Genomic DNA, 25,898 nt, shown 5'->3' on the forward strand with positions numbered 1-25,898 from the left:
GTAGGGAAAAAATTTGTTACCTAAAAACCCTACTAAAATTGCATGTATCATCATCCAGCATCAGCACCAGCGGCGACCTACAGCGGCCATATACTACATACGTGTCTGTTTGTGTTGTGTTGGGAATGGGGAGGAAATTTTGGCTGCGCCCTTTTGTTGGAGTCCTTCCGCATTTGCCGTTGGGAGTAAGGAAAATCGCAGAAAACCTTACCCAGGAAGGAGCGGCCGAACGTCAACTTGAAACGTTTGCGGCCTTCAGTAACATCGGTATATGATGTCCTGCATTTTTGAGATGTGTGTGTGTGTGTCTGTTTTTATGTTAATATATACTTATGGGAAGATAGAAAATAAGCATACATATACATACAAATTATAAAATATTATATAAATATATAAATAGATATATAAACATTATATATTTGGGAAGAAGGTCGGGAGTTTAGGAAATACCTACTGCTCGCTATTCGTCCGCGTCTAGTTCTGGTATGTGCCATATGTGGTCATGGTCCATGAGGATGTGTTTTGGTAGTCTATGTGTGTATCTGAATGTCAAGTCGCTCGGAGCATTGTATTGTCCTATGTCTCGTATTAGTTGATTTTTACTAAGTGTGAGTGATTTGTAAAAGCGTTCAGTCAGTCTGTGTGTGAATTCGTATAGAGTTGGAATTTGTTCTCGTTCGTGTAATCTCTTCAAGTTTGTTCTGAGTCTCGTGTTGTATGTGATTTTAATGCAGAGATTTTGAAGTGTCTGTAGATTCTTGTGGTCTGAGTGTGAGATGCTGCTCCATACGGGAATCGCATACGAGAGTACTGGACGAATGAGCGAGTAGTAGACGAGGAGTTTGGTTTTGGGAAGTAGCGGACTCCGTCTATTGAAAATTGGCTTCATCATGCCGATCGCTTGTCGCGTGCGCGTGTGCATCTTCGCTTGGTGAGATTTCCAGTTGAGGCGGGAGTCCATGGTCAGGCCCAGATATGTCACTTTATCTTTCCATTCTATGCTGTGTCCTCCCATTTCGATGTTAAAGTCAGGTGTTCTGTTTACACGTTTTCTCGTGAACATGATGGCTTCAGTTTTCGCCTCGTTCAGTTTCAGGCGCCATTTTTTGTAGTATTCTACGAGCGCATCGAGCGCCCTCTGTAGGTAAATAGCGGCCATATTCGCTTTCAGCGAGGAAACGTATAGTTTGACGTCATCTGCGTAGATAGACAGATTGCATCTCTCGTCTCGGGGGATGTCGAAGGTAAACAGAATGAAGAGAAATGGTCCAAGTAAACTTCCTTGCGGCACGCCTTTTGGAATCTCACGCATTGAAGATAGCACGTTCCTTATGAACACTCTGAACGATCTATTCTTTAGGTATTCCTGTATCAGTCTCGTTAGGTATATGGGCGTGTTAGTGCGGTGCAGTTTATGCACGAGCCCGTTTATCCATACGGTGTCGAATGCCTTCTCTAGGTCGATGAGCGCAGCGGCGGTGAAGCGATGTTCGTTAAATTTTCTTGCGATGTATTCCGCTACTCTGGTGAGTTGATGGGTCGTGGAGTGCCTCTTTCTGAAGCCGAACTGCTCGTCTGGCAACGTTTTGTTGTCGTCGTGGTGTGGTACAAGCCTGTTGAGTATAATTTGTTCAAATACCTTGCTCAGCGTAGATAATAGGCTAATCGGCCGGTAACTTGTCGGCTGCGTTCTATCTTTATTCGGCTTTGCGAAAGGCAGCACGGTCGCCGATTTCCAAATCTGGGGGAAATGCCCGGTCATGAGGCAGGCATTGAACAATTTTGTTGTGTAGATGATGGCTTTTTGAGGGAGATGTTTGAGTAAAATGTTGTGAATTTGATCGCTTCCCGGCGCCTTGTTTGTTCTCAATCGCCTGATTGTGACAGCAATCTCGCTTGGCGTAGCAAAGTGAATATCTTCAGCGTTTGTCTGCTCCGCTTCCCTCAAGTCTCGTAGAGAGTCAGCTACGATCCGGTCCGTAGCCGGGTCGGAAAGGCCGTCTGTAGCGGCGTAGGCTCTCTCGAATCCGTCGGCGAGTGTTTCAGCTTTTTCTTGTAGCGAAAGCGCCGTCCCGGGGCCGTTCAATTTCTGTAGCGGGGGGATTGTGAAGTCTTTATGTCGCAGTGCGCTTGCCATTTTCCATAGGGAGTTATCCTTCGGCGTGAGTGATGCGACTTTTTTGTCCCAAAGTTCGCGCTTGAGTTCTGCGATTTCGGTCTTGATTTCCCTCTGCAGGCAGTTATACGCTGTCTTGAAATATTCGTCGCGTGTGCGGTGAAACATGCGTCGCAGGCGATTTTTCTCCTTGATGAGCGATAGAACGTACTCGGGAAGCTTGATCGTGTATGGGTGTATTTCTTTGAGAGGAATGTGTGTATCTTGTGCTGTTTGAAGAATCTCTGTGAGAGTGCTTGTAGCTGCGTCGATTTCTTGTGGCGTGCGCAGAGTTCCCGAAGTGAGATGAATTCGTTCGTTGACTTCTTTTTTGAATCCTTCCCAGTTCGCATCCTTGTAATTTCGCTGTTTTCTGGGGGTCCTTAAAGTTGTGCCGCCTATAGTAAAGCTCACGGGCAGGTGGTCCGAAGACAGTTCGTCTAGTGTGCGCAGTGGAGATATTGTCTTGACATTTTTCTCGAGTACTATGTCCAGTGTACTCGGATATCTAGATCGTTGCGAGTAGTACGTAGGTCTGTCGGGCGCCATTATCGAATAGGTATTTGTCTGCATGTGTGTAAAGAGCGTATTTCCGTTCGCATTTCCTCTGTAGTTATTCCAATAGTTGTGTTTGGCGTTCAAGTCGCCTCCCATCACAACAATCGGTCCCAGATTGAGCAATTTATTGAGATCTTCTCTCACTAGGTTATGTTGGGTGCAGTATACGGAGATGATGGTATGCGCTCTACCCTCTATGGTGACTTCGATAATCGTGGCTTCAGCGTGCTTCAACTTCGGAGTAGGTATTCTTGTGGACGTCATAGATTGCCGAACGAATATTGCGGTTCCTCCGCCTGATCTTCCTTGTCGATCGTCACGATAAATCTCGAAACCTTGCACTCTCAGCGGTACGCTTGGATTCAAGTGAGATTCTGATAGGAGAATAATGTCGGTGTGTAATTCGTTTGCCAAAGCGAGCAGTTCGTTTGTCTTGTTGCGCACGCTAAATGCGTTCCATACGAGGACTTTCACCGTCTCGGTATTAGGCATCGAGGGTGTCTAGGAGCTCAATCAGGATGACGAGCTTGTCTGCTCTTGTTGCGCAGCGGGCGAGCTGTGATCGCATCCTCAGGAGGCCTTGGAGCAGGGCCATCAGGTCCAGGTTGTCATCTGAAGAGGTGGGCGCGCGCACGGGCTCCTGCTGTGGGCGTGGCTGTGGGGGCGGCGCGGTCTCGCGCTGCTCTTGGGCGGGGGCGGTGCCTCCGGCTACGTTGGCCCATGTGCGTCCATCCGTCCTCGGCTGAGGAGGTGGCCTGCTCGGGTTCTGTTCTGCCGGCGGGCGTTGGGCCCTTCTGGCAGGTCGCTGCTGTATTGAGGCGACGTACGCTACCCGCTTGGGGCAGCCTCGGTAATTGGCGGGATGCGGGCCTGAGCAGTTGCAGCATGCGGCGGGCTCATCTCTCGTCTTCTTGGGGCATTCTGCCGAAGCATGCTCCAGTAAGCATTTTACGCACCTTGCTGTGTGCGAGCAGTTTCGGGACCCATGCCCGAAGTCTTGACATCTGTAGCACTGAGTGCCGTGTTGAAGGTGGTTGCTCCTGTGCTTCTGGAGTCGAATTCGGCAGTGGCACAGGTATTTGACGGCCGCGCGCAGCTGTCCCATGTTGACTTCCTTATTGAAGTGCGCTAAGTATATGGGATATTCTATTGAGGCGGTCATCTTGACCACCTTCACTGCTGGGAATCCCTGCGATTCCAGGTCTGCCTTGATATCTTCCACTTCTACGAGCGGCAGGCCCTTGATGACGGCCTTTTTCATCTTTTCTGCTTCGGCCGTGAATGTATGGAAGCCGCGAGCCTCCGCCCGCAGTCCATTGGTGAGGGCGCGATGGTCCTCCATCGTGCGCACGAAGATGTTGGCCGTGCCGCCCCTGTTATACCTGAAAGTAAAATGCTTACCAGCTCCCAGATGTCCTTGCACCGCAGCTGTGATCTGCGCGTGCGTCATGTTCCCCAGGGTCATCACAACCGGGGGAACGCGGTCTCTCCTGCCGGTACCTGCGGGAGAGAAATTATTATTAGTATTGGCACGCTTTATACGCGGCGCGCCGGCGCCTTCGCTTACCTCGGGCAACTCATCAAATCGGTTGCCACACTGGAGCGGTTGTGGTCCCCGTGGGGACATGGGCCTCTTCACGGGGTTGGACGGCCTCGTCCAGCCTCCATCCTGGGGGGCAGCCGTCTCCATCGGCTGCTGCGGTCTCGGGGGCGCCACGTAGGCCGACGCTGGGCCTATCGGGGGGCGCGTGGGGGCAGGACTGGGTCCTGCTGCCCAGGATGGGCCTGCTACGGGCTCCGTCATCTCGGTGGCGTCGGGCGTCGTGGGAGCCGTGGTGGTGGATGGTCTCCGGGTCCTTGGGTCCTCGGGGCGGGGCTGTGGTGCGGGGACCGTATAGCGCACGGTCCCGGTCTTCTTACGCAGCGCGATTTGGTGAGCGCCGGGCGGTACCACGACCGGGGAGTCCTCGTGGTCTTCAGGTAGCATCCTCGTCGGGAACATCTTGACATGCGGAAGTCTGTGTCTCCTCTTAAAAAGAGAGCACGTCTCGGGTGCTTGCGGGCGGTTTGTAGGGGCCAGCGTGGATCTTTATGTTGAGTAATACTTTGCGTGAAAAGTGTTGCCTTGAGAAAGGCAGTTGGGGGGCGCGAGCGCCTGCTCAGTGGGCCGGCGGGATTCCTCCGGCCGGCAAAAGTAGCGGGGCCTGGCTGAGTACACAAGCCAGACAAAAACGATTCTGTGGTTGTGTCACAAACCACAAAAACTCTCCTATCAATCTATCTCTCAATCTATCTCTCTATTCTCTATCTCTCTCTAGATTGCTTCCGTTGAAGGAGACTAGATTATCATCTGGATCCCTTTTAGACGTAATCAGACAGGATTGGGTCTTTGAAACATTAAATTCGACGAGATTATTTTTACCCCAGGAGGAAATACTCTCGAGATAACCGTCCATTCTCTGCTTCAAAGCCCTCAGAGCCGTTGGAGTTTGTGTGCCCTTTGGGGGCTTGTCAAACAAAAAGCTATCATGAACTGTACTGTCATCCGCGTTACAATGAATCGCTTATCTTGTAAAAATGTGTTTACCTTTAATAAAAAATAAGACTAACTTGCATTATAATTTGACCACACTTTAAATTCAGCGCTATTCAAATTCCATGCTAAAAAATCTACTCGTCCGAATTAATACTGCCCCACTTAAAAATAAATCCCATGTTTGCTTTATGGATTCACCGGATATGGAACTTTCTGTTCTGTCCTGAGAAATAGTTTATTTTCGAATAAAATATTTGTTCTAAGAAATAGTTTTTTAGAAGTATACTCGTCGCTCTTCGGCGGTAACCTGTTGAAAGGCACTCTAACTATTATTAATGTTTGTTTTTAAAAACGGTATCTTCTCAGTGAAAGAAGTACCTACCTGCGTATAGTCAAGTTTCAAAAAATCAACAGATGAATTTATTAATAATTTAGAAATACAAAATTCTGAAATATTTGCTCAACTGAAACTTGGTTGAGCGCCTCTGTCCATGACTCAGGTCATGTCAACTATTCGACAACCGCAATAAAGTGTACAGGCGCGACAGAGACGGATACTCTCGCGAAGGTGGTGTATTATGCAATGTATGCATAGCAGTAAATAATACACTTTTTTATATGTGTTTATTCAGTTTTTTTTATTTGTACATTATTTTCTCTTACTTAGATCTTACAAAACTGATCAATCAGTTTAATTGTAAGAAATCTCTTACTTTTTCTATTTATTAGCTTATAACAATAAATTTAATTTCAACTTGATATCTTGGTACCACAATATTAATTGTTTTTATGTTTGACGGAGGTAGAACGATCTAATTTTCGTTTTTATTTTTGAATGACATGTCTCATTTTTAATATCTTCTGGTAATGAGTTAAACAATTCCGGAATTTTATGTCGTTTTGTTCTATCTCCGTATACATTTTGCGATATTTTAATAATAAACATTTGTGCTTCTCTATGCCTAGTAGGGTAGTTATGGTTTACAGGTTTTTTGAATTCTGTATTCCAGAATTCATCTAGCGTTAGTTGGTAATCTATCCTACTATGTATAGAGAGCACATTACACAAAGAAAAAAATTTTTATAATCGCCTTCACATAATTGTATTTTTTTTGCCTGATATCAATTTTAGGAAACGGATTTGTAATTGTTCTATTTTATTTAAGTACGTTTTATACGTTAATCCGTAACTATTTACTCCGTATCCTATAATTGATTCCGCTAATGCATTATATATACAGTATAATATATTTTTATTAACAAAGTTTTTTAGGTGATAAAATTTCCCTAATATGGATCTTAATCTATTACATACATTTTCAATATGATTTGACCAGTTAAAATTGACATCTATTGTAAGACCAAGGTATTTATATTGGTAAACTTTTTTTATGTTTGGAAATTTACATGGCAGAGATTGGTTTTTTGTGTGAAAACAATCGTATGAATGACTTTTTATATGCAGTTCTTTATCCTGACAACTTGCATATGGAGAGTGTATAAGCATATGTTTTGTTTTTTTTTTGCGTTAATAATAATTACATTGTCGTGGGACCATTTAATTATGTTATTTAGGTCTGTTTGTAAAAATTCCTCAATTTTCTGTAGATTTCTGTCAGCACATATGATGCAAGTATCATCTGCAAACATGTAACATTTACAACGTTTAATTACGTTAGGTAAACTGTTTACTTGCATTATATAACACGTAGGTCCCGATATCGACCCTGTTGCTACTCCAGTGTCTGTTAACATTTCATCACTGAAAATTCCGTCAATTTTAACTTTAATTTTTCTATTTAACAGATAATTTTTAAACATTTTATTTAAAGGACCTCTAATACCACATTCTTCCATTGTCTTTAGTAATATTTGATGGTCCAATGTGTCAAAGGCCTTTTTAAAGTCTATAAAAATTATACCAACATAATATTTTTCATTTAAATGACAATTTATGTGGTCAGTGAAATTAGAAAGTAATTGTGTAGTACTTTTTTCTTTTTGAAATCCGTACTGTATGGGATTTATGATTCTGTTTTTTTCTATAAAAAAATGTATTTGGTTAAAGATAGCTCTTTCAATAATTTTATCAATACACGAGAGAATCGCGATTCATCGATAGTTTGTGAAATCTTTGTGATTTCCTGATTTGTAAATAGGTCTGATGATGGATGTTTTAAGTTCGTCAGGCATGATGCTTTTATTTACACAAAGGTTAATTAATTTAGTAAGGACTGGAATTATATTATCAGCAATTAACTTCAGGTCTGTAATTTTTATTTGGTCGTTGCCTTCTGACTTTTTAACATCCATATCATTAATTATTTTTTTAATATCTTTTTCTGTTACAGGTCTAAATCTCATTGACATAATAGCAGGAGTTGTATACATGTTACGATCTAAGAATTTTGTAGTACAATTGTGTCTAATGTCTTTTATTTCATTTACGAATGTTGAAGCAAATTTATCGCATAAAAATTTTGTGTCTCCTTGATTTCCCATATGTTGAAGGATTATTTTATCTAAATTTTGTTTAGGTTTTCCTATTAGGTTGTTTATTTCGGAGTTTCCTCGGGTTTCCGTTTAAGCTATTTATTACATTTTTGTGGAATGCGTTTTTAGTAATATTAATATGTTTGTTTGTTTTGTTTCTATGTCCAGTATATTCTAAACGAAATACCGGGTTATTTGGGCTATTCTTACATTTTCGGTAAAGATAATCTCTTTTTTTAATCATGTTCTTAATTTCTTCAGTAACCCACGGATTGCTGTGCCTAAGATTATTTTCAAATGATATTTCTTTCTTCGAGGACGAATAAATATTATCAAATATATTTTTCAAACTATAGTACAGTTCTGAGGGACATTCAGTTTGTAATAGTTTTCCCCAATTCACTAGTTTTAATCAATCAATTGTTTTAATATAGAATTTACCAATTTATTATCAATGATTTCCCTTTTTTTATTTAAATCCTTTGTAAGTACCTCTTTCCCGATTGCTACTCCTGTTGTATAATGGTCGGATATTTTGTTAGTTACAATACATGAAAATACAGTGTTATAACGGTTACGTATTGCAATATGTTCGATACATGAATAAACATTTTTACCGTTTAATATTTCATCCCGGGTCACATCTAATATTACACTTTCTAAACCATTTTCACTGAGTAGATTTTGATATTCTGTAATACACTATTTTTGGTATCCAATAAGTTCAAGTTAATGTCACCACAGTACAAGTAATTTGAATCAGATGAGGTCATTTGTAATATTTGCTTTAGTTCCTTCAGATATATATTCTTTTTGCTGCTCGGCGGACGATATACTGCAAGTATGTTTATGATATCTTGACAAACGGTGGTTATTTCTCCGCAGATAGTCTCGCAGCTTTTAAAAGAAATGTTTATTTCCTTAAAAGTATGATGGTTTTTTAAGTATATGATAAGTCCTCCTCCTCTTCTTTTTTCTCGAGTATTTGCAATCGCGATGAAGTTTGGAATATTGAACATAGATATTGTTTCATTTTTAGTATTTATTTCCGTTAGAAAGATTACGTCAATAAACTGCAGAACGTCATTAATTTGTGCAATAAATGAATTAAAATTCTTTTTTAGTGATCTTATATTTAGGTGAATAGCCACAAACCTCATTTTGATCTTTGTATCATTTATCCAGCTATCCAAATTATAGCATTTGATAAATTTATGAGTTTGAAATAGTGTTGAATCTTCCATGACGTGAATTTATAACTGATAAAATAAGTGTTCCGAGTCAAAAGGTGTTTTTATTTTATTGTTAAATATATCTGTTTATATCACTCTCATTTTTGATGTGTATGATTTTGCCTTCACCTTCACTTCTTACTAATATTTTTGCATTTTGAACCCATATATATTTAAATTTTGTTTTCATTTTTTGTTTTGTGATGTACAGGAGGTCTATTTTTTCTTTAATGAGATTTTCGTTGATGTAAATTCGGCCATTATTTCCATTTTCGTATATATCATTGTTTGCCAGTATGATTTTCTTTTTTTGTAACCACTCGTCTCGGTATTTTTGACGTAAGAACTTCACTATTACATTAGCCGGTTTGGAGTCTGTTCTATTCGGAAGTCTCCAAATTTTTTCAATGTTGTCGCAATTGGTGTATAGTTTATCCGCAATTTTTTTAATGGGTATTTCAATGTTTTAATTTTTTTTCATTTCCAGACCAAACAATTCAATATTACAGTATTTTTCTGCTTGTTCAATCTCTTGAATCCTATATTCCAGTGCTTTGATACATTTTTCTAGGTATTTATTTTTGTTTATAACTTCATTAAGTTTGTTCTCGTTTTCTTCTAGTTTTTTACCCAATTCCAAGTGTAGCGATATTAGCTCGTCGTATTTTTTGGATAGAAATTTAGTAGACTGTGTGAGGGTCTCCATATCTTTTTTCATACTGTACATAATGCTAATTTTTTGATTTATTTCATTCAGAATATTCTTATTTTCTAAGATATTTTCTTGGTTTGAACCTTGTGACCCGCTGCCCTCGGCTCGTATGTTCACGGCTGTGTTATCACCTGCGTTCACGTTTATCGCTCGTTGTGTATCACAGATTTCACAAATAAATTCCTTACCGACACTGGCGTTGTTTGTACATGATTTATGGAAAGTTCCACTACAGACGTTGCACTTGATTGATTCACTGTCTTTAGCGAGATATTTTTTTCATTTTTTGCACTGCACCATTTTTGAATACTTTGAGCGCTACCCGTTTATTTATTTTACTTTTACAAGTTTTATTGTTCGCACTATGGTTTACACCGTACGTGTTCGCTGAGAGATGCGAAGACGTCCCAACGGATGCAAAACCTTGAAACAATTTCAAGTCTTACATATGTGTAGTATATTTTTATTGCACCGATGACTCCGAAAACCGTATTACAGAGTTTTCTAATTAGAGGTGTTATTTTGAATAGCCCGCTATTTCGGTAGATGTTACTTTTGAAACTGTCATTTTTTGACATTTAACAAGAAGAAACTACGCCATTAATAAAAATGGAACGATACACGCTTCAAAAAGGCATTGAAATTATTAAAATTCACTATTATTAATTATTATAATTCCATCGAAAAATTTTCTTGAGTGATGAGGCCCATTTCTACCTAGGTGCAACGGTGTAACAAGCAAAATTGTCGCATCTGGGGCTTGGAAAACCCAAGAGTTATTGTTGAAAAGCCTCTCTATCCTCGACGTGTGACTGTTTGGTGCGGTTTATGGTCGGCGGAGTCATTACTTTTTCGAAAATCAGGCTGGAGCAACAGTTACGGTGAATGGATTGCGCTATTGAGAGATGATTAATGATTTTTTCTAGCCGGAATTGGATGGTATTGATCTGGACAGCGTTTACTTTCAACAACACGGCGCTACGTGCCACACAAGCAACGAAACCATTGATCTTTTACGGGAAAAGTTTCTGTGAATATCAAAATAACACCTCTTATTGGAAAACCCTGTACATTCCACGAATACATCGACCGAGAGACATTGAAGGTATTGAGCAACAAAAATATAATAATTCTGGGCGATTACAATCTCACAAACAAGCCCGAGGAGATAAAACGTGATCATTCATATTATTTCCTAAGCTTAAATGGTCTCAGACAATATAATGCTATAAAAAATTATTTCAACAATATATTCAATCTTGTTTTAAGCAACTCAAATATTTGTGACTTCAGTCGAAGTGACGAGCCTTTAGTTCTAGAAGACAAATACCACCCTACATGAGATATTTGAATAAAAATATCAAAATCAACGTACGGCCGTCGAAATTCCAGACGTAACGCTCTTCGCTTACGCCCGGCCGGACTAGTGGAGCCATCTATCGACAATGTAGTAATGTAGTAGTATTGTAGTAATCGGACACTTGATTTAATTTTTTCTACTGATGAGGGTATAAAAGTCTATGAGTCACCCGAATCCTTTGACCCAATTGATAGTCACCACCCTCCACTTACAATACTAGTACCTATTACAATAGAGTGTGACCCTCTAATTAAAAATTGTAGTCGTAATTTCATTAATGCTAATTACCAGGACATTAATCATGCACTTAACAAAGTAAATTGGTCTGTTCTCAAGGAAGGTGATCTCAACTATAGCGTAGAACTATTTTACTCTCAACTAAATAGTATCATTTCCGACACAATTCCTCTAATTCATCATAAAGTACGAAAGTATCCGATATGGTTCAGCAAAGAATTAATTCAGTTAATTGTTATTAAAAAAGAAACACATAAAAAATATAAAGAACACAGAACAATTCCCAACTATACGGCATTCAACAATATTAGAAGAGATTGCAAAAAAATGACAAAAAGATGTTATAAAAATTACATTAATTCGGTTGAGAACACGATACTTCATGATGTAAAATACTTTTGGAAATACACAAAATCAATGAAAAACAATGATGCTGGTATTTCTGGTAATATACGTTACAGACAAAATAGCTCCAGTAAAATTTATGAAATTGTTAACATGTTTGCTGATTACTTTAAGGACGTGTATGAACCTGATATTCCAGATGACTTAATTCCTTACTTCAATTCGGATATAAATTTACACTTATCGCAAATACACATTGATATTGAAGACTTTTTGGTCTGTATTAAATCACTTGAACCCAAAACGAGCTCGGGACCTGATAAGATTCCTTCCATCTTACTTAAGAATTGTGTCCAAAGTTTATCTGTTCCGCTTAATATACTGTTCAACAAGTCACTCTCCACAGGACACTTTCCACAAATATGGAAACTTAGCTACCTAACTTCTGTATTTAAAAGTGGTGATAAATCCTTTGTTGAAAATTATCGGCCTATCTGTATTCAATCGTCTATACCTAAACTTTTTGAGAAATTGATTCTTAAGAAAATCAGCTTCTTTGTAAACTCTTGTATCGCGACTTGTCAACACGGCTTTATCTCCGGCAGATCAACTTTGACTAACATAACATTATATGAAAATTTTATTTCCAATGCACTTGCCAACAAACAACAAGTTGATTCTATATATACCGACTTCAGTAAGGCGTTTGATAAGGTCTGTCATAAAATCCTCATTAATAAACTTTTGAAACTCGGCATTAATGGAAACCTTTTATCTTGGTTTAAGAGTTACCTACTTAGGCGTCAGTTAACTGTCTGTATTAATGATCACTTATCCTACATGTTCGAAGCTACCAGTGGCGTACCCCAGGGTTCGCATCTTGGTCCTTTACTTTTTAATTTATTCATTAACGACGTAACAAACATATTCACCCGTGTTCTCATTCTAATGTTCGCTGATGATATGAAGATATATAGAATTATTGACAATATTGAGGACTGTCTAACACTTCAATCTAATATTAATAGCTTTTACGATTGGTGTCTTAAAAACAAATTAACTCTTAATGTAAAAAAATGTCAACTTATGAGATTCCACAGAAAAAAAAACCCATTTTTGTTCACCTACTTTCTCAATAATCACACCTTATTATCTGTGGATGAAATAAGAGACCTTGGTATAACATTTGACACTAAATTAACATTCATTAAACACATTAATAATATAACCAGTAAAGCAATGCAAATGTTAGGATTTGTCTTACGGATTTCAAAGGATTTTAAAAATTTAAAAACTGTCAAATTACTTTACACTTCACTTGTTAGAAGCCAACTAGAATTTAACACCACCATTTGGAGTCCTTACTACAGTGTACATGAGAATTCCCTTGAGCGAGTCCAACATAAATTTTTACGTTATATTAATTTTAAATTGGGAATATTCGTCGAAAACATTAATTACCCCTCTCTGTTACAATTATTGGGACTCGATACATTAAAAGAAAGAAGAATTTGTTTTGACCTATTTTATTTATTTAAAATCGTTACCAACCTGTTGAACTCCCCTGAACTTCTTTCGTTAATATGTTTCCATGTACCTAGTCGATCAGTTCGTTTCAAATTACCCTATCATTGCAACAATACAGGATCTAACGCTGAACTCAATTCCATAATAAATCGCCTACATGTACTTGGTAATAAATATGTTTTGGATGAATCTATAAACATTACTAGCTTAACCTCATACAAACACTATTTAATTAAAACTGTATGTCAGCGCTTCTCAGATTGATTATAATCAAATATAGTTTTAAAGTATTAATTTATCCGTGATTTATTGTATATGAATTGTTTAATTTTGATAAACGTGAACGCAGGTGATAACACAGCCGTGAACTTACGAGCCGAGGGCAGCGGGTCACAAGGTTCAAACCAAGAAAATATCTTAGAAAATAAGAATATTCTGAATGAAATAAATCAAAAAATTAGCATTATGTACAGTATGAAAAAAGATATGGAGACCCTCACACAGTCTACTGAATTTCTATCCAAAAAATACGACGAGCTAATATCTATATATAATATATAATGATAGTAATAAGTTTAACTCATTAATTAAAATATTAGTTTTGAGGTTGAACTAATTAAGTTAAATATAAAAACAGATATTATTATATTGAATACGTAACAACGGAAGTGCTGCGTTGATGGTATTGTATCCTTGTGACCGATCACGAGTAGATATTATTTTGTATACATAACGACGGCCGTGCTGCGTCCACGCATTACGTCGATAGTATTGCGTCCTCATGGCCGTTTGCGAATTTGTACATTTTTATGTATTTTTTGAGCCCTTGGTGAAGCATAACGCTAGATTTGGCAACATTTAGTTCACTTACAACGATGCCACGTAGCACTCAAAACTAAAAATCACCCTGCGCGGGTGGACATTTTTGTAAGATGGATTACAGTAGACGGTAAATTGACGTCCCGACCTAAAAAGGTCCGACCGCCCTCTGCAATGGAGCGAACTGGCGCGTTATGAAATGATACATTTTTACTAAGGATATCGTTGTAAAAAAAATTGTCACACGCCTGCGCCCAGTAGGTACGTTTGTATACAAGATGCAACAAGATATTCATTCAAACTTCTCACTATCAATAGACAGTTTTACAAAAAAATACAATAAAAGTAATAAAAACAGGTTATTTATAAATAATACCTAGGAATGATAAGCAGAAACATAATATGTGGAGTTTATTAAACAGAATTGAAAAGTACCTACACGGCACACACGCTCATGTAATCTATTTAAAGAAAAACACTATAAAACCATTTCAAATAAAAATTCTTGTCTTAGAAGAATATGTTCAACATATGTATAATAACATTCTCTCTGATTCTATCTTCAATGTAACCAACATAAATATAAAAACTCAATTAAAAATGTATTAAACGTGTACCAAACTGCATAAAATGTAATGACGTATATTATGTAGTATTATGTTATAATAATCTTCTGTTATAATAATCTCCCTCTTGAAAACGTTATATTTTTTACAAAAAAAGGAAACAATACTTCTTTTTAAACCACTTTATATTTATTTAACACAATATTTGGGTTCAATCCAAACCGGTTGACAAAATATAAATTAAAATAAAGTGGTTTAAAACAAAGTATTTGTTTCATTTGTATAATGTCAAGCGTTCGCTTTCTTCGATAAATTTAATATTTTTTAGATAAATTTAAGTATACTGTTTAAATTTTTAGATACATTATAGAATAGTATATTGAGGAAATCTGTAATTGGTTTCTTAGTTAGGTAAATCACACGTGTATAAATGAACCACATTGTAAACTGTTGATTTCCCTGAAATTAAATAAATAAATAAATAAATAAATAATATCAAACAATAAGAAAAGTTATGAGGTGGTATTAGAGAATTTTAAATTGATTTTTTTTTGTAACAGTTATAATTTTTCTCAGATATATCTAGGAGTAATTTATTAAAAAAATTTATACCGTTAAATAGTGATGTTGTGCTGTTGTAGTTCAAACTTGTGGTACGGTTAGTCCTCCAATATAAATAATTATTTTGCTTAAAATTAATTGTGGAATAATATTTTTATCAAAGAAATCTTTATGTAATTGAAGTACTTAATGTACGAATATTTTTGTCATAAATTTTTGTGAGAGGGGGAACTGGGAAACCTTGGAAAACATGTATTGTTGGATAGTAATATGGCTTGTTTAAGATAATTTTTATTAATATTTTTTGAATTGTCACAAATGGAAGTAGGCATGATTTATATGCACCCCCCCCACCACAAGCCAAGATTCCATATATTGTAGTAGTGTAGAATGTGCAAGTGGAAAATAAATATCTTTATGTATTTTTAATAATACAGTATTTCTAAGTCGAAAAAATATAAAGATGAGTTTTCTCATTCTGTCTACTGTGGAGTTTATTTGACTTTTCCATTTGATGTTATTATCGATAATTATTCCAAGATGTTTACACCCTAAGCACCCTGATCAAGTTTTTGAAGGAATCGCTTAGGTACCTGCTCACGCATTTAGTTCGAGTTGAATCCTGCAATCATACATAAAGATAGCAGCCAATAAAAATACGCGTTAAGAAAATTAAGATTATGTTTTATTTTTATTTTTATAGTGAATTCCTCACAAGAGTCCCAACTGCTCCAGTCTGGAGCCAGTGAGACTATAGCATCCCCAATTGGGGTATATTGTGAGGCTGTAGGTAAGTGGAGAAGGGGAAGCGATGGGGAAGAGAAAGGTGGGGAAGACAAAGGTGGGAAAGTACCTGACTATTCAGATATAGTCACTAAACACGGCTAAAGCCACTTGGAGCAATGTTTCAATTCTGAATGGTGGTCTTACACCAGGGCGATACTGGGAGTAACTTCCACTCTGTTGATAATTCTCAGTCGAAGTATATTACAGTAAATATGACCGAATCGGATAGAGACACATTATCTCATTTGGTAGAGTCGCGGCCCGGAAAACCAAAGGTCCTGGGTTCGAGTCCCAAATGTGACAGTGCCTTTTTCAGATTTTTCCGTTTCAGATGTTCGATTGAGTTTCGCTAATATTGTCTTCATTAATTAAAAATAATACCTAATCTAGAACGGCCACGGGTTCGCAATAATATCGATGTAATGCGTGGATACAGCACTACCATCGATATGTATTAAAAATAATATCTATTCGTGAACGGACGCAATACTACCAACGTAATGCGTACACGCAGCACGATCGTCGTTATGCATTAAAAACCACGCAGGATGCTTCTTAGTTCTGAGTGTCAAGCGGCATCGTTGTAAATTAACCCAATGTTGCCAAAGCTGATGATTTACTCAACCAAACACTAAAATAATATACAACAATGTACTCACGAATGGCCACGGGGACGCAGTACTATCGAAGTAATGCGTGGATGCAGCACGATCGTCGTTATGCATTAAAAACCACGCAGAACGCTTCTTAGTTCTGAGTGTCAAGCGGCACCGTTGTAAATTAACCCAATGTTGCCAAATCTGATGATTCACTCAACCAAACGCTCAAATAATACATAACAATGCACTCGTGAATGGCCACGGGGACGCAGTACTATCGAAGTAATGCGTGGACGCAGCAAAACCGTCGTTATGTATTCATAATAATATTTCAGCGTGATCGGTCATGGGGATGCAATACTATCGACGTAATGTGTGGATGCAGTACGACCGTCGATATGTATATAAAATAATATCTACTCGTAATCGGTCTCGAGGACGCAATACTATCGACGTAATGCGTAGACGCAGTACGATCGTCGTTATGTATCGAAAATTATATTACTTCGTGGACGCGGCAAGATCGTAGAAATGAATAAAAACATACACTGCTCGATATATACATCGTGTAGCGAACCTGTCGGCAAAATGTCAAACGTTCAATATTCGTTTCCAGACATTCTGAGAGATTTTTTGCTTCCACAAAAATTTTCGCCATACGATTCTACATGGGGTAAGCATCGTTCTGGCCAATTTTGACGTCAAAATATTGTAGCGTCTGTATATCGGACGCTGTAAGTCGGTGGACTCTGCAATGCTATGGATTTTTTAGGGGTCGGACGCAACAAATGTAGCGGGATATATATATAAATAAGTGTCGTTTTCAAAATATGATCTTAATGTTTCAAACAAGCAATTAACCACTATTCATACTAACCATAATATATTTTTTTAGTAAAGTGATCATGTTCGAAATTGGAACTGATGTCAAGAATTCAGACAGGCGTACTTTCATGTAAATTTACTTTTACATACATGGTGTCCAGGGGTAAAGTGCGCTAACTACGGGGGGGTTTGTCTACAAGATTTTGGAAGTGAAAAAGATAATTTCTTTGGTTAATATTCGGGTTCGCTGGCCACGCTTCAAATGATTTTATAAAATAAAACCTATATCGGACGTGCAGAGCCAAAGTCATTATGAGATAACAAGATCTCAAGTTTTTACGATGTCCTTAATATTTTTGATAAAACCATTTAGATATCTGCGTCAAAATAAATATGATACTATAATATTATCCCACATCCTTAATGTGCGACTGCTATAGTTAATATTAATGGATTTTCGGCGCCACCATACGAGCCCGAGCACTGATGTTCCCATTAGCCAAGATGCACACCAGCAAGCTGATCAAGCTATGTTTGCCTCTGACTCCATTGAACAATCAACCACAGCTTGGGGTCCCATCCTGACCCACAGTTTCCCGGCCCCCCAGGAGCCCTACGGAGAGGATGATGACCAACGGTCAGAGTCAACTGAGGATGCAATACAAATGTTGCGCCGTGAGTTGCGCGCTCGAGAGAAGCAGCACGTTAAGCACACCGCCAACCTACTTGCAGCCCTGGCAGCAGCAACAAAGACATCCGCCGCACTGCAAACAGGCCACCAACCTGCCGATTCCAGGTTCACAACTACCCAAGCCCGCGTGGCACCTGAGTTAAGGCCCGCCTTAAATGCTGACCAACCTCAACCTCTTTACGGATCAACCCAACTGTTCGAACAGACTTGGTCACAATTGACGGACTACATAGCAGCACCCGAGGCCGCCTTGAATGAGTGCCCTGTGTACACTACACGCGCAGCACCCGGACAAGCCTCGAACGCATGCCCGGTGCAAACAGCGCCTGGAGCATGGACCGCCTCGAATGCTGGCTATGCTATTACAGCACCCGGGCAAGCCTCGAAAGCATGCCCGGAGCAAACAGCGCCTGGAGTGTGGCCCGCCTTGAAGGCCGGCTACACTATCACAGACCCGGGTAAGCCTCGAATGCATGCCTAGTGCAAACAGCGCCTGGAGCGTGGTCCGCCTTGAATGCCGGCTACGCTATCACAGCACCCGGGCAAGCCTCGATTGCATGCCCGGTGCAAACAGCGCCTGGAGCGTGGCCCGCCTCGAATGCCGGCTACGCTATCATAGCACCCGGGCAAGCCTCGAATTCATGCCCGGTGCAAACAGCGCCTGGAGCGTGGCCCGCCTTGAATGCCGGCTAGGCTATCACAGCACTCGGGCAAGCCTCAAATGCATGCCCGGTGCAAACAGCGCCTGGAGTGTGGCCCGCCTCGAAAGCCGGTTACACTATCACAGCACCCGGGCAAGCCTTGAATGCATGCCCGGTGCGTACACTGCCGGGAACACGGCCCGCCTCAAATGCTGGCCACGCTATCATAACACCCAAACCCGCCTCAAATGCACGCTCAGTTCACATACTGTCGGAAACTACGGGACACACGGCACCCGTGGCAAGCATTCCTATAGCCGATTATACTCTACCACAGTACCCGAGCGACAGCCCCAAGCAGCAGTACCTGGAGAAGTGGAATTTACGCATAACAGATCGCAGCAATTCCCTACGAGTCAGGATTTTTTACTGCCTGCTGTTTCTGCCACAGCCTACAGCCGATGAGACAGCACAGCACACTCACGAGTGGGTGCAAAAAGGCGCTGATCACCTGGCCCAGATTACCTCAGCAATAGCAGAGGGTTTTCGCACGTCCCGTGCCCAAGAAAGCCCTCGCACGATAGAGGACGATACACGGATGGCCGCCTTAATTGCAAGGCAGACCACGGCCAAGGATCTTTCCTTCTTCCTGGGTGACCCGCTCGAGTGGCCCACATGGAAAGCCCAGTACACCTAATCAACAACCACTTGCAGAATGACTTCATCCGAAAACCTAACCCGGCTGCAGCGTGCACTAAAAGGTAAGGCTCGGGATGCGGTCGGCCCTCTCCTCATGGATCCCGCTCAAGTTCCAGAGATCCTCTCTGTCCTCGAACTGCGATACGGTGGCGCCAGCGCAATAGCCACGCTGATGTTGGAAAAGGTGAAAAAGCTGCCGTATCTCACAATAGACGCAACCCTCGAGGACCTGGCAGACTTCTCTGGAACCGTCCAGAACTTGGTGGCATCACTTAAGATCCTTAGGACTGACGGATACCTGACCAACCCCGCCCTACTGAATGACATCACAACAAAGATGCCGATTACGCTACGGATGACCTGGCTGTATGAGACACGTGGTCTAACGAGTCTATGTACAATAACTCAGCTGGCAGCATTTCTGAAAAGTATGGCTAACGCTATACCCAACAGCGGGATGATCGACCCAGTGCGACCTCAACCGCGACGGACCGAGCAGGTGCATGTAGTAAACGGTGAAGAAGTTAAACCAGACTTTAGACCCGCGTGTGGCAGCGGTGGCAACCACAAAACTCGCGAGTGCACCGAGTTCGCGGAGAAAAGTCTCGCCCTTCGGTGGACAATGGTGCGACAGAAGAACCTGTGTCGTAAGTGTCTGGATCAACACCACTCGCGGAACTGTAAAACCAAGGCATGGTGTGGCATAGGAGGGTGCAGATCACCACATCACCGTTTGCTTCACGACCCACAGTTTGTAACGGAAGGTGCCGTCGGTGAGGTTAACTTATGACGCTAGACGACGGACCGGAGCGTGCGGTTAAAAATTGTGCAGGTTATTTTGGGCGTCCGCCAAGGAAGCAAAGTTTTGGTGTTCGCGCTCCTCGACGAAGGCTCAACTGTGACACTTGTCAACGCTGACATCGCGACACAGATCGGGGTGAGCGGCTCAGTCCGCGGCATACGGATCCATGGCGCCAAAGGGATGTGCACCTCTGACACACTCTCCCGCCGAGTGAAGCTGACCATAAGAGGATGTGATAGCAGTGACATCTACTAAATCATCGCCAACACGATCTCCGACCTCAACCTACTGATGTATTGCATCAGAGTTCGAATCTTTTCACGACGAACTCAACATTCTACCGGAGTTAAAAAGTCCGTAAACTTCATCTCCGCTGAATACGAGGACCTAAAAAAAATGTTCTCGGAATCACTAGCCACCATCAAAAGCTTACAGGCTGAAAATACGAGGCTTCACACAGAAATGCGTAATCTTAACACGCGCGTATCCCAAATTGAACAGATGGCCAAAGAAACCAATGTAGAGATTCAGTGTGTTCCTGAAAATAGATCTGAGAACTTAGTATCCATCATCAAACAACTTGGAAGCGTAATTTCCCGTCCCATTACTGAATCTGAAATACTTCACTTACATCGGGTCCCCAAGGTCCATCCTGAATCCAGCCGACCCAAGTCAATAATAGTGAAGCTTCCAAGCGTGAGGGTAAAGAATGAAGTGCTGGCTGCAGTTGCCAACTTCAATAAAAAAAACACAAGACGAACAAACTAAATTCTACACACATAGGCATCGATGGCACGAAATCACCAATTTACGTCAGTGAACATCTCTCTCCCGAAAATAAGGCCCAGTATGCAGCTACTAGGATGAAAGCCAAAGAAACACATCATAAATTTGTATGGATCCGAAATGGACGGATCTTTGTACGAAAAAATGAAAACTCTGCTCACGTACTGTTGATCCGCGATCATGACTCCTTGGTTTCTCTCACCTAAATTTGCCAATTTAATTTATCTGTAGAATGTATAATCTATCAAAATCTTAACAAAATAAAATGGAACTGAAATATTTTTATCAAAACGTAAGAGAAGTCAAAACTGAAACAAATGACATAAAAAATGAAATCTCAATCAACAATTAAGATATAATCTGCTTCACTGAAACATGGTTAAATTCATCAATATTTAGTAATGAATTGTTTGACGAGCGTTACCTAGTTTTTCGAAGAGATTGCGAATCCACTAGTTCAGCATCCAGAGAAGGCGGTGGAGTTTTAGCAGCAGTCGATAAAAAAATAATAACAACACGAAAATCATCTTGGGAAAGTGATGGAGAAGATTTATGGTTATCGATAAAACCGCACGAATATTCTAACTCACTTATCTACATTTGTGTATTATATATTCCTCCCAATTTATCTGTTGATGATTACTGTAATAGAATCAAGAATATTCAGGATATTTATCTACAACATAGTAATCCGAAATCTAAATTTATAATTATCGGTGACTTTAATTTACCTGAGATTAAATGGACACCTGACATAGCATATAACAACAAAACACTAGCTCCGTCCAACTACACTAGTCATAAATCTCACTGTTTTGTCAACTTGGCCTCAATGTATAACCTTCACCAATTCAATTATATTCATAATGGAAATTCTAATATTCTTGACCTACTTTTTTGTGATGAAACTAATATTAATCTGTATAGAACAACAGGGTTATCAAAAGTCGACAATCATCATCCCCCTTTCGAAATGATTTTAAAATTTGAAAAACTGAAATACTTGAAAGATAATCATTGCCCTATTAAATACAATTTTAAGAAAGGAAATTATGAAGCTTTTCGTCTAGATCTGTCAAATGTTAATTGGATCTCACTTTTCAGTAACTCGAATGTCAACAATAAGGTACAATTATTCTACCATACTTTGTGGGATATTATTGATAAACATATCCCGAAAAAAAAACACAACTAAGAAATCACTACCCCAAATGGTTTAGTCAGTCTCTTATTAAGCTCCTCAAAGAGAAAAATAAAGTAAGACTGCAGGCCAATAAATATAAAAACCCACTAGACTATGCTGAGTTTGGTATACTAAGAAAAAGATCGAAAAAAATGCAAAAAGAATGCTATTTATCATATATAAATTCTGTTGAACAAGGCATAAAAGTAAATGTAAAAGCTTTCTGGGCATACTCAAAATCGTTGCGTACTACCAATTGCATTCCTAAATTAATGCACATGGATTCTATATCTGCAGATAATGGACAACACATTGCCAATCTTTTCTCTAATTATTTCGCATCCGTTTATACTCAATCTAATCCCTTGTTATATAATGCCATGCCAAAAGTTTCACAAAACAACCAATTTAATCTTGGAAAAATCAATGTTAGCAAGGAAACCATTAAATCTTGTTTAGAAAAAATCGATACACCTAAAGGTCCAGGACCTGATAAAATACCTCCCTTGTTTGTAAGATGTTGTTCCAGCGCGTTGATTAACCCACTTCTTTTAATATATAATGAATCATTATCTTCAGGAACTTTCCCAGACTTGTGGAAAAATGCACATATTGTTCCATTACATAAATCTGGTGATAAATCTTTTGTGAAAAATTACCGACCAATCAGCATTTTATCTTGTTTTGCGAAAGTCTTTGAATCTATAATATATATTTCTGTATTTTCACACTTTAAACCGCAATTATGCATCAATCAACATGGGTTTGTTCCCAACAGATCTACAAATTCAAATTTTCGTGACTTTTGTGATTATATTTGTAATGCTTTCAATGAAAGAACTCAAGTAGATGCCATTTACACAGATTTTCAAAAGGCATTTGATAAAGTTAACCATTCTATTCTACTACAGAAGCTTGATCCAATAGGTATTCACGGTGATCTTTTTAGATGGCTTAAGTCTTACTTAGAAAATAGAACACAATTAGTACTTATTAATGGGTACGAATCACCTCCCATAATTGTAACATCAGGCGTACCCCAGGGGTCCAATCTTGGCCCACTGCTTTTCTTAATCTTTATTAACGACATTGGCCCCATGTTACGCTGTGATTTTGTTCTATTTGCCGATTATCTCAAGATTTACCGCAAAATTTCCACTGATTCTGATCATGTTAAGCTTCAAGAAGACCTTTGCACACTAAATAGCTGGTGCATTCAAAACGATATGTTTTTAAATATTGAAAAATGTTACATTATTACTTTTACTCGTAACAGAAAACGAAAGGATTTTGCATATTCCATTAATAATGTACGATTAAATGCAGTCACCATTATAAGAGATCTAGGAATCACTCTTGATTCAAAGTTTATGTTTGATGTACACATAAATGATATTATAAGTAAATCAATGAAAATGATTGGATTCATTTATAGAATATCGAAACCATTTAAATACCCCCAATCCATTATAACATTATACAACTCGTTTGTCAGAAGCAAATTGGAATATGGGAGTGTTATCTGGAACCCACATTATATAAAATATTCTAAAAGTATTGAATCTGTGCAAAAAAAATTCCTAAGACTGTTATCATATAAACTTGGATTAAATGCCTCAATCAAATTTTATGAAGAACGTCTACTAAACTTCAAATTTACGACATTGGAAAAAAGAAGACAATTTGCAGACTTAATATGTTTATATAAAATTATTCATGATAAACTTCTTACCACTAATTGTCTGAGCAATATTCATATTAAAGTCCCTAATAGACCATAATTTAAGGAGCCAAAATATATTCCATATTGATATATTTAAAAATAATATTGCATATTTCAATCCACTATCTAGAATGTGTCGTCTGTACAATACAGTTGAATGCGACCTTATAGATATATTCGCAAACAGTCTCGCATATTTTAAAAAACAAATCAACCATCTTCTACCATGATATGTTATGGAGAACAGTTAAGAGATATAATTGCTTTATTATTTTCTTTACTTTGCTTCCTTATCCTTTCTCTGTACATTTACTATATTTTATATTTACATTCGCGGTCTGCACACTAATTTAAATTCAGTTCATCACCATCTTTTGTCCCAACGTCCCAACCTTCTTTTCCTATCCGAAACTCAGATAGCCGAGCCGCCAGACTCCTCCTATCTGTACTGCCCGGGCTTTACCCTTGAAAGCAAGTTCCGATTCAAAGGAGGAGTCTGCCTCTATAGTCGAGCTGACGTCAACTGTGTACGACTATTGGGTCTGGAAAACTCCAGATTCAACGTAATGTGGGTGCGCGTCAATCTTGCCAGTACGGCAAGATTCTGCGCATGTCTATACCGCTCCCCGAACCATAGCGAATCAGACACTTCCGAGCTCTTCAAACATTTAAGAGATACTATTGATGATCTCTTGCCCCGCTACCCTTCGGCCGAGTTTATTGTTCTGGGGGACTTCAATGTTCATAACGAACCATGGTTGAAGTTCTCTGGCCCAACGGACTCGGCTGGCCGACAGGCGGAATCCTTTGCCATTTGCTACGGATTAGAGCAACTGGTTCAGGAGCCTACAAGGGTTCCTGATGTCCAGACTCACCGTTCCAATCTGTTAGACCTATTCTTAACTACTGTGCCACACGGTTATAAGATTGACGTCACAGCGCCTCTGGGATCATCTGACCACTGCCTAGTGACGACATCAATCCCCGTTAGCCTCAGACCAACCAATGAGAGGCTGAGGAGAAAAGTGTGGCACTATAGGTCAGCAGATTGGTTCGGTATGCGGGCCCATTTCAACGCTTTTTCGTGGTCAGCTGTTTGTTTTCGGACTTCGGACCCTTCAAGATGTGCCCAGGAGATTGGTGAAGTCATCAAATCGGCGATGGATGGCTTCATACAATCGACTACTAAAGAAACTGGTGTGGGCTCAAAGCCGTGGTTCAGTCGACAATGCTCCGAAGCAGTTCGACGAAAAAACGCGGCTTACCGAGCCTACAACACATCTCGAACGCCCGAAAGCAGATCAGCATACAACAAATCGGCAAAGGAATGCAAGAGAATCATTAATAGGTCAAAATTTGAACACGACCTGCAGATCAGCAAAAAGCTGGCTGCCTGCCCGCATGGCAGCAGAGCATTCTGGTCCCTTGCGGGCTCAATAGGTCGGAATTTTTGCAAACCCAGTTTGCCACCTCTTACCAGACCTGACGGCTCACTAGCAAACACCGCCACCGAAAAGGCTAACTTATTAGGGAAAATGTTTGCGGAAAACTCGACCCTCGATGACGGAGGCGCTGTTCCGCCGTCGGTTCCTCACTGCGGCTTCTATATGAAAAAGCTGAGAATCCGGCATCGGGATGTACTCCACGTTATACGGGGGCTCGATGTTAACAAAGCTAGTGGACCTGATGGAATACCTGCCCTGGTATTGCAGAGGTGTGCTGCGGAAATAGTTCCAGTTTTGACAAAGCTCTTCAAAATGTCCCTGAAGTGTGACACTGTGCCCTCTGGTTGGAAAAAAGCGGTCTTTCACCCTATTCCCAAGAAAGGTGACCGCTCCAACCCGGCCAACTACCGCTCCATAGCGATCACATCAGTTCTGTCCAAAGTGATGGAACGTGTGATCAACGACAAACTGCTCACATACCTCGAGAAGAACAAAATTATCAACGACCGTCAATACGGATTCCGGCGGAACCGCTCGTGCGGTGATCTTCTCGCGTATGTGTCGCATGTTTGGGGGCGGTGCCTGGAACGTCACGGTGAGACCCAAACGGTCGCACT

At 39.9% G+C, this 25,898-nt stretch overlaps 1 protein-coding gene across 1 annotated transcript; it reads right to left on the bottom strand.

Moving 5' to 3' along the window:
- Nucleotides 1–9,047: 9,047 nt before the first annotated feature.
- LOC149419246 (uncharacterized) lies at nucleotides 9,048–9,692 on the bottom strand. The gene is made up of 2 exons (XM_089637956.1): nucleotides 9,459–9,692; nucleotides 9,048–9,143 (listed from the first exon to the last, which is right to left on the bottom strand). The coding sequence occupies exons 1-2, from the start codon at nucleotides 9,690–9,692 to the stop codon at nucleotides 9,048–9,050; spliced, it is 330 nt and encodes a 109-aa protein (XP_089494082.1).
- Nucleotides 9,693–25,898: the final 16,206 nt, after the last annotated feature.

Source organism: Hesperophylax consimilis, chromosome 12, assembly GCF_061612785.1.
Source record: "Hesperophylax consimilis isolate HC1 chromosome 12, BYU_Hcon_1.0, whole genome shotgun sequence".
Classification (NCBI taxonomy): Eukaryota; Metazoa; Arthropoda; class Insecta; order Trichoptera; family Limnephilidae; genus Hesperophylax; species Hesperophylax consimilis.

Bases quoted from the DNA above. Each gene is read 5' to 3' on its own strand.
- LOC149419246 (XM_089637956.1), bottom strand. From the start codon at position 9,692: ATGAAAAAAGATATGGAGACCCTCACACAGTCTACTAAATTTCTATCC. The intron at 9,144-9,458 runs GAAATGAAAAAA...AAATTTAAATAT, and splicing joins ATATTGAATTGTTTGGTCTG to ATATGGGTTCAAAATGCAAA.